Source organism: Crocodylus siamensis, chromosome 11, assembly GCF_052110815.1.
Source record: "Crocodylus siamensis isolate JL-2025a chromosome 11, ASM5211081v1, whole genome shotgun sequence".
Classification (NCBI taxonomy): Eukaryota; Metazoa; Chordata; order Crocodylia; family Crocodylidae; genus Crocodylus; species Crocodylus siamensis.
Window position 1 is genome coordinate 7,134,297 of NC_143405.1, and position 13,783 is coordinate 7,148,079.

The 13,783-nt window shown below is 52.8% G+C and overlaps 1 protein-coding gene across 2 annotated transcripts in view; it reads left to right on the forward strand.

Annotated features, from left to right (window-relative positions):
• RALGDS (ral guanine nucleotide dissociation stimulator) overlaps positions 1–13,783 on the forward strand; it is a 99,159-nt gene that overhangs the window by 12,719 nt on the left and 72,657 nt on the right. Inside the window, exon 1 of one of the 2 annotated variants that reach the window (XM_090022044.1) lies at positions 13,192–13,581. The exons of the other annotated variant lie outside the window; for it this stretch is intronic. Within the exon in view, the coding sequence (XP_089878170.1) occupies positions 13,453–13,581 (129 nt within the window). The 5' untranslated portion in view covers positions 13,192–13,452. Of the gene's footprint in view, positions 1–13,191; positions 13,582–13,783 lie in introns of those variants that run through there. 2 annotated transcript variants of the gene reach the window in all.

Below are 13,783 nucleotides of genomic sequence, written 5' to 3' on the forward strand. Positions count from 1 at the left end.
ACCAGCTGTCAAGGAGGTCGGGAAAGGACCTCTGAAGGAGCTGGACCATATCCATCACAGCAGACAGTCCTCTGGCTCTTTGGATTCCTGCTCTTATATATGCTTTCCCCTCTCTTCTAACACCGCCCTCCCGGGGAGCGCAGGGACGAAACCAGGCTGTGTGGGGAGAGGAAGGGATATGAACTGCAATAGCCTGTTCCCTCCTGATCATTGGATGTGGCTGGGCCAACTTGGAAAGGGAGAAGTTTGCAAAAGGGATCGGCTTCCCACGCAGTGGAGGAAAAGGCTCTGGCAACGGTGGGCAGAATGGGAGGGCGGGAGCTGGTAAAAAGCCACCTTTCTAGTATGCCGGGAAGGAATGTCATGAAAAGATCAATGTTTTTGCTATTTGTATAGAGGCTTCATGCCTGCTAGTGCCATCCCTGACCCGGGCTACTTAACAAAATCCCAGGAATCTGCCTGTGTAGTGAAGGTTTCCCATCTCCCTAGCTGAGACCAAACTCATAAGGAGCGCTGTCTGTGGAAGGGCAGACCTACACAGCAGGCACCAAAGTGACATGGGGGGGTTGGAAATGAGAGAGCTTTAGGGTTCATTCTGGATTCAGGCTTCCTGTGTGGTATGGGGCAAGCCTCAGGACTGCTGCAGCCCTGAACACACTTGCTGCCAGCACCTACTGCTCCTTTTACACACTTACCAGCCCCAGGAGTGAGGTGGCAAAGCTGCTACATGACCCTGTTGCCACTTTCAGCTGTGCTGGAGAGACATGTCTCACAGTGGCCAGGGCTGTCCCCATAGGGCTTTACCATCTCCTTGCCAGGTTCAGCTCGTGTGGGACCTGGTCAGAGGCAGCATTCTCAAGATCACTGAAGAAGCAGGCTAAAAATTGTCCTTAATTTCGCTGTGCCTCACTTCCCTGTGGGTGAAATCCCTCAGCACTTCCAGGAGGACATTATCTGCTCCTTTATTTACAACCAGTTCCTGCAGGCAAGCAATGAACCTACACATCATGCCTTTCATCAAGAAAAGAGTTTCTTCTCCCCTAAGTTGCGGGCAATAGCTAGAAAACAGGATGCACCGAATATGAGAGCTAAGGGTAATAAAGAAGAGCCCAGGTTGAGGTATACATGCAGGACTATTTATTGATCCAGTTAGGACAGGGTGCAGTTTGAGATTAGCTGGAGTCTCAAACTAAGGTTCAGTTTCTGCTGTGCCACAGACTCCCTGTGTGACCTGGGGCAAATTGTTCAGTCCCTTTGTGCCTAAGTTGGCCATCTGTGAAATGCTCTTGGGTGGTACTGATATTGGCCTGCCGTCAGCTGGCACATGTGAAGCACCAAGGTTGTGCAGGGGGGCAGGTGAGTAGAACTAGGAGGTCTGGGATGAAATATAAGAAAAGAGTGACTTAAACTGAGTATCAGGGAAAGTCCTTCCAGGCAGGTGGGCTGGGCTGTCTGATGGCCTTAGGGTGGAATGGTAGCAGCCTCCCCATTTGGTCAGTTAGACTTAACCTTGGAGAAATGCTGATGGGAACAACCCTGCCTTGGCTGGGGTGGAGAAAAAGGTCCTGTTCACTCTGCTGTAAGGAGAGGCCCAGGTAAACCCATTGTTCCCCGCGGGGCTGGTGCTCGGTTCCTGTGCACAGACACAGGTCTGCACCAGCGCATGCTCATGCAGGTGCTGTGCGTGCAGACGAATGTCCTTGCCGTGCGACAGGCCGGACTCTGTTGTCCCAGCATGCTCTGTCACTTGGTATTCAGGGAGTGCTGCTGTGTTGGCAGGTGGAGTGAGCCCTCCAGAGAAATTCCAGTGGGTAACTGTGGCGATTGCAACAGGTTGCTGGCGTCCTCAGTTCCCCCTGCCCCAGGGCTCCTCTGATGGCTCCAGCAATCAAAAGCCAGTGCCTTGTTTTGAGCCAAATAAGCTCTTGGGTCCCAGCCCCTCCTGCTGGGTAAGGGTGGACCAGTGCACATGTTTGTGAATGCATTGTTCAGATCTCAGTGTTGGGGCTTCATCTCACTCAGCTCCTACGTGGGCCCCAGCAGGTTAGGTCACTGAATAGTAACAGTTTTATAGGCTGTCTTTAACCCTGCCATTGTTCCTGGCTTGTCCTGCTTTAGTAACTCCCACTGCCCAGGGCCCAGGCAGCAGGCCACCACTTATGAGCTACTTACTGGCCCCTGTACTGGATGTGCTTGGCCTCTTAGCTAAGATCAAGTGAGACCGAGGGCATCTGAACCCCAAGCCCTCCAGGCCTGGGGCTTGCACAATATGCCTGCTTGGATTTGGGGAGTATCTGAAGCCCCAGACAGATGGGTCTGGAAGGGAGGATGCTTGCTCGGTGGTAGACCGCACAGACTCGATGATTGAGCTCTGCTCAGTTGAATTTTGGAACTGATTTGGCCTTGAACAATTCAGAAAAGTTGGTGTGGGCCAAGCGAGGGACTGTGCCTTTATTCACCAGCTTGATACATGCAGCTGTATGATCTCTGCTCTTGACAGCTTTGGGGCTTGTGGCTCAGTTTCGCACCCATCACTTGGCCGTGCATGTACGTATGAGTGTGTTTGAGACTATCCACTCCTCTCCACGTCTGCTGAGATCAAGGATGTTTCCTGGTTATGTCTAGTCTGAGCATCCCCAGCCAGGGCAGGACAGTCTCAGTTGGCTAATCACTTTAGAGCGCCTGCTCTGCCTTGTCATCTACTACTTAGTGACCTGTCTCCTGCACAAAAATATAATGGGAAATCTGATCCCAGGGTCTCTGATGGGGGTTGTGTTGTGCTGTTCATGCTTGTCCACATGCCATCACTAACAGTGTGTGGCTGAATGTGCATCTGAGTTCTCAGGACCCTCCTTCCTCATGAACAGTGCATATGTGCGGGGGCACTGAACAAGAGCTGGGAGACTATCTGTAAGCTGGCTGGAGGAGTGAATTTGTTGCGCACTGCAGGTACCATCCATTTGCTGCTGTTACCTGTTGCCTTGCCCATCTGGTGCCTCTAGGATGCTGCCGTCGGCTGGAGAAGAATCGAAAGTGGCACGAGGCTGGGGGGCAGCTAGCAGAGCTGTAATGCCAAAGCATTCCTGTTTGGTTTGAGGAGGCGAGTGAATGAGGTGCCCCTAGTCAGAGCCCGTGGAGCATGAGGCAAGGCCAGCATGCCCAGCAGTGCTCCCATGCTTAGACCTGTGTTGGGGGGTGCTATGCTAGGAGGAAAAGGCAGGCAGGCAGTGGGTGGTGGGGAGCGCTGACTGGCATCCCTCCTCCCCTGGGCTGGGCCGGATTAGTCAGAAATGACGCAGGGCCCTGGAATCCTGTTTATCCCTGGCTCTGGGAATGCTGCCTGCTCTTGATGGGGGATTCCTCTCTGACAGCTGCCATATAACCCAGCGGGAATTGCCTGGGCGGGCATGTGCGCAGGGGAGGGAGCCAGGTCGGCCAGAGGGGACAGGTCAACTTGTCTGACCTAAATTCAGGCCTGCTGGAAAGTGGCAGATCTGGTGCCTTGGCTTGCACGCTCTAGGTCAGCGGTTCTCAACCCAGGGGTCGCAACCCAAAAGTGGGGCGCAAGAATATATGAAAGGGTTGCAAACAAACCTTTAAAAATGGATTTTCCTTTAAAGGAGAAAAATGTATATTGTGACTTTTTGCTTGCAGGCTGGCAGAACTCCAGGCTGCGAGGGGCTGCGAGGGGTCCCATGCCCCACACACTGGGTGGCTGGGGCCTGGGAGTGGGGGGCAGCAGGTCGGGACTGAGGGGCACTAGGTCAGGATTGGCCATCAATGTTTACAAATGGGTCCTGGTACAAAAAAGGTTGAGAACCGCTGGTCTAGGTCATGTTCGGACTGAGCAGAGAGGGGGAGCCAGAACATGGTCTAGTGAAGAAACAGATCTGTGCTGGGCGTAGGATGCCTTCTGCCAGCCCAGCCTTGGGACATGGGCTAATCCCTGCCACAGCGTACAGGCTGCCACAAGGTGAAGAACTTGGAGGACTGGATTTACGGGCCATGAGGGGAAATCCTGGGTTTAAGTTCCAGGATAAGTAGGGGACTGGGAATATATGAGCTTGAGGGAGATTCATGAACCTTGGTGAAGGACCCTGACTCATCCAAGCTCTCTCTGGTTCTTGCCAGGGGACCAGTCCTATCCTCCTGCACCAGCGGATGCAGCTGTGAGGGGCACCATCCTGCCTGCCAGGGGTTGTCTGTGCCAGACCTTGCACCCTGGGAGTAAAAGAGTAGGGGTTAATCCTGTCTCCAGTTTGAGAGGGAGAGGGTTGCAGATAGCCCAGTCAACAGTATGCCAAAGAGCAGGCACCTTTGAGTGACCTGAGCAGATAGCTGACTTCCAGGTCAACACAAAGGTTGTTCATTTCCAGCTCCTCCCTTGACTGCCAACTGCACCTTTAGTGTCTCAGCGCCCTGTGAGCCAAAAGCAATCATGGGCATGCCTGGACCAGGCTAGACAGTCTCCTCAGGGGATGTGGGCAGAGTGCTAGGCGTGGAAGGGAAAACATACCCGTGCCTCCCTGCTGATGGCTGATAATAAAGGGACACACCTGATGTCTCAGCCGGGGTCCCACCAACCATGTCCGGAGGCCATTGCTCACTGAGAGCATCCTTACTCAGGCAGGCCTGTGGGGGGGTGAAGATCCCATGTTTGTGACAGTGCTGGGAATATAACCACAAATCCAGGGACATTAGGTAGAGTTGAGTCTTATGCAGTGAAGGTTGAAGCCAAGAGAAGTAACAAAGGCTGGTTCCTACATGTGTGATGCGACCATGTGGTGCCCCTTTGGAGCTGTGTCCACTGCATGGGCTTGACAAAAATCCTACCCTCTCTCAAGAGGCCTCTTCATGCTTCTGCCTGTGCCTGAGGCTTTAGGAGGGTTCTGGTTCCCCAAGAGGCTTTTAGGCTTAGGGAGCAAGCAGGAGTGATGGGGTGGGTAGTTGCACTCATTGTGGAGGGCGCAATGCCTACAAGAGCATGCACATGATCATCATGTGGCTAAGTGGGTTTTGACAGGTGCATCTGCCATAGCACGTGCGTGTCTAGCAGGCCGTATTCAGGCATGTGGCAGGCTCTGAGCGAGTGGATGGATGGAGTGGGATGTGTATGTCCGTAGTGTAGGTGAGCATGTATGCTGTGCTGTACAACAGACTTCTGAGACGGATGTTGAGTACAACCTGAATTGCATGCCCCCAACCTGAAGACACTCTGTGGCTGCACCCACAGGCCAAATGTGTCCAGCAGAAATAGGGAGCCGGTTGCAGAAATGCAGATTGCAAGCTCATCAGAAACAGGGTTGGGTTTTTTTCCCCCTTTGGAAATTCAATAAACTCTGTAGCCATAGCAACCCCAAGTCACAATCCTCCCTCCCTCCTTGCTTGATGAAATGCACACCGTGACAGCTCAATATTACCAGCTCCTGGGGGATTTATTTCAGCAGGATAAAGCCCTTTAGTGTTGAATAAGGGAGTTGGATAGCAAGCAGGAGAGCCTCTTGCCGCCTACCCCCTTGCTGGTGAATGAAAATGTGCTTAAAAGCAGAAATGAGGCCTATATACACCTGGCATTCCCTCCTCCTGCAGGGACCGAGGCAATCCCCCTGCCAGCTTAGTGCTATTTTGAAATCCCCCCTGACAAAAACAGGCTGCTGGAGATAGGTCTGTGTCTGCTTTTTGGTTCCTATGTTAAAGTGTTGTTGCATATGCCTGTTTCCATGGAGACAGAGCCCAGCTCTGCCATTTCCTAGATACCCATTTGATTGATGGAAAGCAAAACCAACAACTCATTTTCTGCTTGGGATTAAGTCATGACAATGACTGGGACCTCTGCTGTGTTGGGGACCTGCTGTGAAATTCCAGCCCCCATGGGAGCTTAAAAATGGAAATACGCCAAGTGTTCAAGGCGTGGAGGAATCCTGAGCAAACTAATTGGTTTCCCCTTTTAATGCTCATTAGCTGTTCAGCTGGCATTGATAATTGTTGCTCTGTACCTATTAAGAGCCTGGTTAGTGCTTCTTAAGGTCTTGATTACAAATTAATTTTGTGTGTAGGCCTATTCTGGGGAGCCGGGGAGTTGGCCTGGTGCAGGAAGCTGTGTCTGAATGACAATGTAGGGCAGCAGGGCACCTTACTGCTAGAGACAGAGATGGCCAGAGGTGAGGGGTGAAGACCTCTTGGGTATGAGCAAGGGTGATGTTTTTCAAAAGCATGTCTTAGCCACTGGGCACTGACAGCAATGGGACTTGTACTTCTAAGTTATTTGTAGCCAGGTTTATAAGGTGTAGGGGTACCTATTTTATAGACATTAGGGCTAAAAGGGACCCCATGAGATCACCGGGTCCAGCCCCCTGCCTAAGGGAAGGAAGTCAGCTGGGCTCAGATCCCTCCCCAGCAAGGTAAGCATGTGAGCATTTCTTAAAGGCATCCAGAGTAGGCGCTTGGACCACTTCTGGGGGCAGTCTATTCCAGACTCTAGAGACTCAGATGGTAAAGAAGGTTTCCTTGCATCCAGTCTAAAATGGTCTTCCAGCAGTTCGTGACCGTTAGACTTTGTCTTCTCTTAGGGTGCCCTGGTGAACAGATGTTCTCCCAGGTCCTGATGCACACCCCGATGTACTCATAGGTTGCCACCAAGCTGCCCTTGAGCTTTTGCTTCTCCAGGCTGAAGAGTCCCATGGCTCTCGGCCTCTCCTCATAAGGCCTGTTCCCTTGACCTCTAATCATGCGTGTGGTTCTCCTCTGGACTCTCTCAAGCTCTCTGATGCATACCCAGCAGGACTTCCAAAAGCACTTCACTCCAATGGCAGCACAGTGGAAGCTTGAGATTTTTCTAAATCCCACTAGGTGCCTGTCTTCCCCTTTGACTTGGGGCAATTCTTTAGCTATGCCACCAGGTTCAGAGTTCCCCCCTCCGCATTACTGGTGTGTACAAGGGGGATGAATTCTCTTCATTCGTCATGCTGCTTCAGTTCCTTGCCACGTTGCCATCTGCTTTAGACAGTGAAAACAACCAGGTCAGTTCTGCGTTGTTTCTCATCCGTGGCATATTCTCCTGTCCAGGCAGGATACTGCCATGTTTAAGTCTTAGACAAAAGTGGGAGCTGCAGTTTCCTTTGACAAACAAGCCTTCTATTGTCTTGGAGAGATTTCTTTAACTTTATGGAAGCCTTTGATGTTGTATTTTTGCTGGGGCTGGATAGTGAGAGCCTTCTGCAGGCCAGACTTTCCTGAGAAGCCAGCTTGAGTGAGCCCCTTGTCCAGTTGGGACATCTTGGCCACCTGGTACATCTGTGCCATGTCTTTGCAAACAGTGTCTATGCTAAAGGTTCGCATCCTCATGGTTGCACTGGTGGCCAAATTCCTAGGGTAAGCAAAGCTTAAGGCCCTTCTTGTTTACAAGCCTAATTTTGGTGCTCCAAATTTGAACTGGAGCAGTGTAATCATCACGGTGCAGTCGCTTGGTTACGCTCTTTGTGGATCTACTAGGAAATCCTCTACAAAGCTGACAACCCAAACCCATGTTCCTTGCAGATTGTAGGAGGTGGTGACTGTCCTGCCTTGGGAGGGGTGCAGAGCTGTTCTGTTTCTGCAGGGCATTATGCCTTAAGGAGGTCCCTTGCCCCTCCGTGAGCACTGAGGCTTGTAAGGGTAATGCTTTGTATTTGGTACATGGCTGGGGCTGGTGTGATCCGGATGGTGATGCCTGCTTTAGGCCATACCATAGTTCTCCAAAGAATCCACTTCAGATTTGACTCTGCCCCCTGTGCATGCTGAGCTCCTCAGTCCCATAGGTAGGATCATGTAAACTTATAGTCCTGTCACTCTGCTATTGACTCCCAGGGCCCTGATTTAAGGAGCTCTCAGGGACACTGGGTTGGCATGAGGATGGAAATCTGTCATGGGCAGGAATTGCCAGCTACTGTCCAGTGGCAAGGAGCTGGACACCAGGCAGTGCCACAGGATCACAGTGCCAGGATGGGAATGTGCATGAAAAATGGCTGAGAGTCCCATTGCTGGGCTTGCCTGGTGTCTCCCTGGCAGAAGAGACCCCTCCCCTTCAAGTCCCTTTCCACCACACCAGTGGCCACAGGGTCTCCTGCTCCAAGCTCTTCTGTTTTATTTGGGAGCAGCCTCCCCCTTGGCCTTGTCCTGGAGACTTTTGCTCTTGACCTTGTGTTTTCCTTTCCAGCTCTCTTGCATGACTGCTGACTTTTTTTCCAGAGAGGTTATTTCCCCTCTGGCATCTTTATGGCTGCCTGGCCAGGAGATCATGGAGCCCTGCAGCAGAGGCTGGCCCTTTGCCAGCAACATGCTGGCTCAGAGGTGATACTCTCTGACGTATCTCCCTTTCTGCAGCCATCTGGGGCTGGGAAAAAGTTGGTCAGATGCATCCAGCCGGCAGACATTAGGACTCCCCTTCCTTCCAGATTGACACTTGCTTAATGGCTCCATCTCGGTTCCCATGGGAAAGAGCAGAGGCTGGAAGTGCAGGAGGAAGGAACTGAGAGTTTGGACACTGTTGCCCTACTTAGAGCATATTGATACTTCCTCAAGCCAAGGTGCCCATTGTACCCCAGGGACTAGGGTGACTTGGCCTGTGTCCAGGCCTGCTCCAAAAGGTTCAGCTGAGACCATTAGTACATCTGCAGTGTAGCACCAGCATGTCCTGGCAGGAGGGATGCATTTGAGTATGGTCAGTCTTTCCTGCCGTTTGCATGTGTCAAGCCCAGACATGTACCAGGGAGGCTCTGGGCTTGGCATGTGTGATCAGGGGCAGGTTGGAGAAGGGATTTGGGGGGCGGGGGGGAAGGGAGCTCCCTGCTGGGGCATGCTACTGTCATGGTATAGATGTAGCCTGGGAGCCTGGGCATGGGTCTATGCACACAGAGTCATGCTGTGAGGGAGCTGGCACTTAGCCTGTGTGGTGCTGGAGTGACTGGGTGGAGCACATCTCACCTGTGCTTGTGGCATGGCACAGAGGCCATGCAGACAAACAACCCTGCAGCACTTTTCCTTCTGCAGATGCTGTTTCTGCCATCATCTAAGCACCCTGATTCCTTGTAGATCCAGGAGGGCCCTATAGGGAAGCAGGGCCTGAAAGGTTGCCAGAGAGCTGCACCATGCTCCCCTGTTGGCTATTGTAGGGTGGGACAGGTCAATGGGACTTAGGGAGAACAGCCAGGAAGCAGTCAGCCCTGCCATCAGGTGAGGGGGGCCTGTTGAGGTCCTGCCTGGGAGGTCTGCGAAACACCCAGAATAGGAATGAAAGAAAGGAGGGACCCTGGAGCTTTTTGGAGAATGAATTTAACCAGCAAGGGTGCAGGCAGGACCAGGGCATGGCTGCCTGTTGTGGCCCTGCCAGGTGAGCAAGTGCTTGGCTTGCATGGGCTTTGTGGGGTAGGAGTGAAGCAGAGCCAGGATTTGAACTTGGGTCCTGTGAGATGAGTCTAACACTCTGCCCCAGGCATCTGCTCTTCAAGTCTGCAACTTGATCTCTAACCAGAGGGGAAGGGAAGCAAAGACCCACTTAAACAGTCCTATAAAGAGAAATCCAGTCTGGCTTGAGCTGCTAAGAAGGAGGTGCCTGTCTCACCCTGCTGTACAGCTCCGTGCATCCCTACCTGGGTCCATCTTAAGAGCTGGGAAGGCCACGTCTCCTGACTTTGATTGCAGCAGACACTGGCCCTGCGGAGGCTTAATGGGGAGGGTCTGGCACAGACGCAGACTCCACTGAGCGCTGGCCCTAGGTGTGACATTAAATCCCACTCTCTCCCCTTAGCTCAGGCACAGAGCAAGCAAGTTGGGCACAGTGACATAGCGGAGTCGCTCTGGGTTTCTTTGCAAGTAACCAAGAGCAGGCTCTGGCTCTCGGTCCCCCCAGCTGCGCCATCGTTTGTGATGCTCTGCTGTAGTCGGGCATACAGCCGTGCCTGACACAGCTTAGCTTCCTGCTGGAATTGCCCCAGCCTAGAGGCACAGGACTAGAAGGGATCCTACCACCAGGCTCATGGACCCCAGTCCTGACTTTCCTGGGCCGGGCCATTGGGACATGTAGAGTGCTCAAGCTCCGTGTTGAAGTTGCCTGCAGCACACCTCCTGGGAGGCTATCCCACCTAGCTTCTGCTGGCTAGAAACCTTTGTGTCCTTTCTGCCATGACGTGCACCTGGCCTGTTTACCGTGGTGGAGCTCTGTACCTGCCTTGTCCATTTGCGAGGGCGTGGACATCTCCTGTGGCTCATGTGTCAGGAAGGGAGCAGGAATGGATCCGTGGCTGGACGCCGAGCCATGCTTGCAGAGGCCCGGTTACCTCATGCTGGAAGAATGAGAACCCCCAGGAGGTCTCTTCTGGAGCCATGCATGTAATCTTCATTTGTGACTCTAGGCTGGGCTGAAGCCCACAGCCAGCTGGGTGGATTTGGAGCAGCAGGGGCACAGCTGCTGCCTTGTGAAGGATGGGAGATTCACACCCCCTCACAGGCCCATGCTGCGGGCACAGAGTATCAGGGCTGCCCCATCAAAGGATCCCCCATCCCTTCCCTGAAGTGGCTTCCCTGGGCCTCTGTTCCACATCTCCCTCGGGTGAAGGTTGAGTTAATTAGCCCATTAGCCTGACTTCTATCCTGGGGAAGATCTTAGAAAAGTTTATTAAGGAGGCCATCCTTGAGGGACTGGCCCAGGCTAACATCCTAAGGGATAGCCAGCACGGGTTTGTTGCGGGTAGGTCTTGTTTGACCAATCTCATTTCCTTCTATGACCAGGTGACCGATCACCTGGACAAGGGAGAAGAGATAGATGTCATATATCTTGACTTCAAAAAAGCTTTTGATCTGATATCCCATGATCACCTCTTGGCCAAACTGGCCAGTTGTGGCGTTGGCTCCACCACGATCCACTGGCTGGGAAACTGGCTCCGTGGTCGGACCCAGAGGGTTGTGATTGATGGCAGTCACTCATCATGATGCCCTGTGACCAGTGGGGTCCCCCAAGGCTCTGTCCTGGGACCCATACTGTTCAACATCTTCATTAACAATGTTGACATTGGAGTCAGGAGTGGACTGGCCAAGTTCGCCGATGACACCAAACTTTGGGGCAAAGCATCCACGCCAGAAGACAGGCGGGTGATCCAGGCTGACCTGGACAAGCTCAGCAAATGGGCAGACAAGAACCTGATGGTGTTTAACACCGATAAATGCAAGGTTCTCCACCTTGGGAGGAAAAACCTGCAGCACCCTTATAGGCTTGGCAGTGCTACGTTGGTTAGCACTACAGAAGAAAGAGACTTAGGGGTCATCATTGACCACAAGATGAACATAAGCCTGCAATGCGATGCTGCGGCTAGTAAAGCGACCAAAATGCTGGCGTGCATCCATAGATGCTTCTCGAGCAAATCCCGGGACGTCATTCTCCCCTTGTACTCAGCCTTGGTGAGGCCGCAGCTGGAGTACTGCGTCCAGTTTTGGGCTCCACAATTCAAAAAGGATGTGGAGAAGCTTGAGAGAGTCCAGAGGAGAGCCACGCGCATGATCAGAGGTCAGGAAAACAGATCTTACGATGACAGGCTGAGAGCCACGGGAATCTTTAGCCTGGAAAAGCGCAGGCTCAGGGGTGATCTGATGGCCACCTATAAGTTTATCAGGGGTGACCACCAGGATCTGGGGGAACGTCTGTTCACCGGAGCACCCCAAGGGATGACGAGGTCAAACGGTCACAAACTCCTGCAAGAGCGTTTCAGGCTGGACACAAGGAAGAATTTCTTTACTGTCCGAGCCCCCAAGGTCTGGAACAGTCTGCCATCGGAGGTGGTTCAAGCACCTACATTGAACACGTTCAAGAGTAAATTGGATGCTTATCTTGCTGGGATCCTATGACCCCAGCTGACTTCCTGCCCTTTGGGCAGGGGGCTGGACTCGATGATCTCCCGAGGTCCCTTCCAGCCCTAATGTCTATGAAATCTATGAAATTGTTCTCCTTTGAACAGCTTGGCCGGAGTCGAGGTGCTGGACTGGTGGTCTTCCCGCACCCAGTGGTGGTCCTTTTCCCTGCTCTATCTCCTTCTTTGGCCAGGGAGGTTTCAGTCATTTCCACCGCATGTAACTGATGCAGATAAAGACAAGAGAGCCAGCCTGGGGACTTGGCACTGGCACTGAGTGGGCTTGCAGTTTTGGAGAGGATGCTGCCTGCTGCAGGGCCAGTTGCTGAGCTGTGCATGACAGGAGGGGCAGGGAGTGTGGGGAGCAGGATGAAGGCTGTCTGGGGGAACAGCCTGTCCAGCCGCCACCTTTCTGGCCAGTTCCTGCCACTTGCAGCCACCTAAGATACCCAAGAATTGGGCAGAGGTGTGCAATCGGGCCCTGTTCTGTGATGAATCCATACAGTAACCAGCACCCTTGTTCCATCTGGATTTCAAGGCTGCAGGTGGTGCAGTCACTCATGGTCACCTCCATGAGTTGTGCTTCTGATGGGGGTAAGCAGAAGAGCCCTAGAGATGGGCTTTGCTGGACAGGAACTTGCCTCCAGAGAGAACATATTCACAAAGGCATTGAACTCTCTGTGGCCTGATGGGGGGTGGTTCCCACTGACTCCATCCTGTCACTGCTGAGTTGAGTTTTCATGCCTCAAACCCTCCTGGCTCTTGTGCTGCCTCTATTTCAGTCCCATCCGAGTACAGCAGACTCCACAGCCAGGGCGGGAGCCTCATACTTGGTAGCACCTGTCCCTTGGGTAAAGCTTTCTATGCAGAACTGATAGCCTGTCAGCTTGTTGCTATTCTATCACCACTGGATCCCTGAGCACTCACTGGGTATGAATTATTTCAGCCTCATGGTGGTCCTGTGAGCATGAGGAGGCACTGGTTTGAAACAGTGTCTTAAACAATAAAAGGAAGGGATGGAAGAGAAGAGAAGGGGAGGCTCCAGCTTAGATCACCTTCACACACCCAGCTCTGCTTGCTCGTTTGCCTCGACCGCCACAGGGAAATGCTGTAGCTGCTGCAGGCGCAGTTTGATCGTAATCAGAAATCAACAGCAGGCAGGACCTGTTGTGTCTTTTGAGACAATGCACAGGGTTTGTGAGTGCCATGCATGTAGATGAGGCTGGAAACCCCGTGCCGGTACAAGGCGACAGTAGGAGCTAGCAACCTAGATCACACCGAGTCAGCGAAAGGAGGGGAGGTTGGAGGAAAGGAGCATGCCGTGGCACGCCTGCAGAAAAGGACTGTTTCTCAGATCTCAGGAACATCGCTGGCTACAGACACGGACACAAAGCCTCAGTACAGCTCCTCGACTCTTTGATTTGCAAGGAAGGAAATAAGCCCTCTTAGTGCAGCAGAAGCAGCAGCTGTTGGCAAGATGCGCTGGCAAAACTGAGCGAAGGGAGATCTCCCATCTGCTTCGTTGCCTGGGTTGGACTTAGTCTTAGTCTAGGAACTGGGAAGAAAGAAAGAGCGTATGGGCGAGCACAATCCCTCCATCCTTGGGAAGATGGAGGCAAAACCTTTGTTCAATGTGCAGAAGGCGCTGATGCAGCCCGTGCAGATGTGCATGCTGGATATTCCCCTCAGTGTCCAAGACGATGATGTGAGTACAAAACCAGGGGTGTTCTGCTTAAGGGATGGGGGTAGGGAGGTGCTTGGACCACACCCCGGCCAGTCTGCAGTATCCCCAGGAGTGGGGAAGTTCTGGTGAAGTTGGAGCTGCCCAGGGTGAATGCAGTCTCCAGCAGTCACAGTTTCCCTGTCACCTTCAAATAGGTTCATTTTGTGGTGGATTGTGTCTCGCT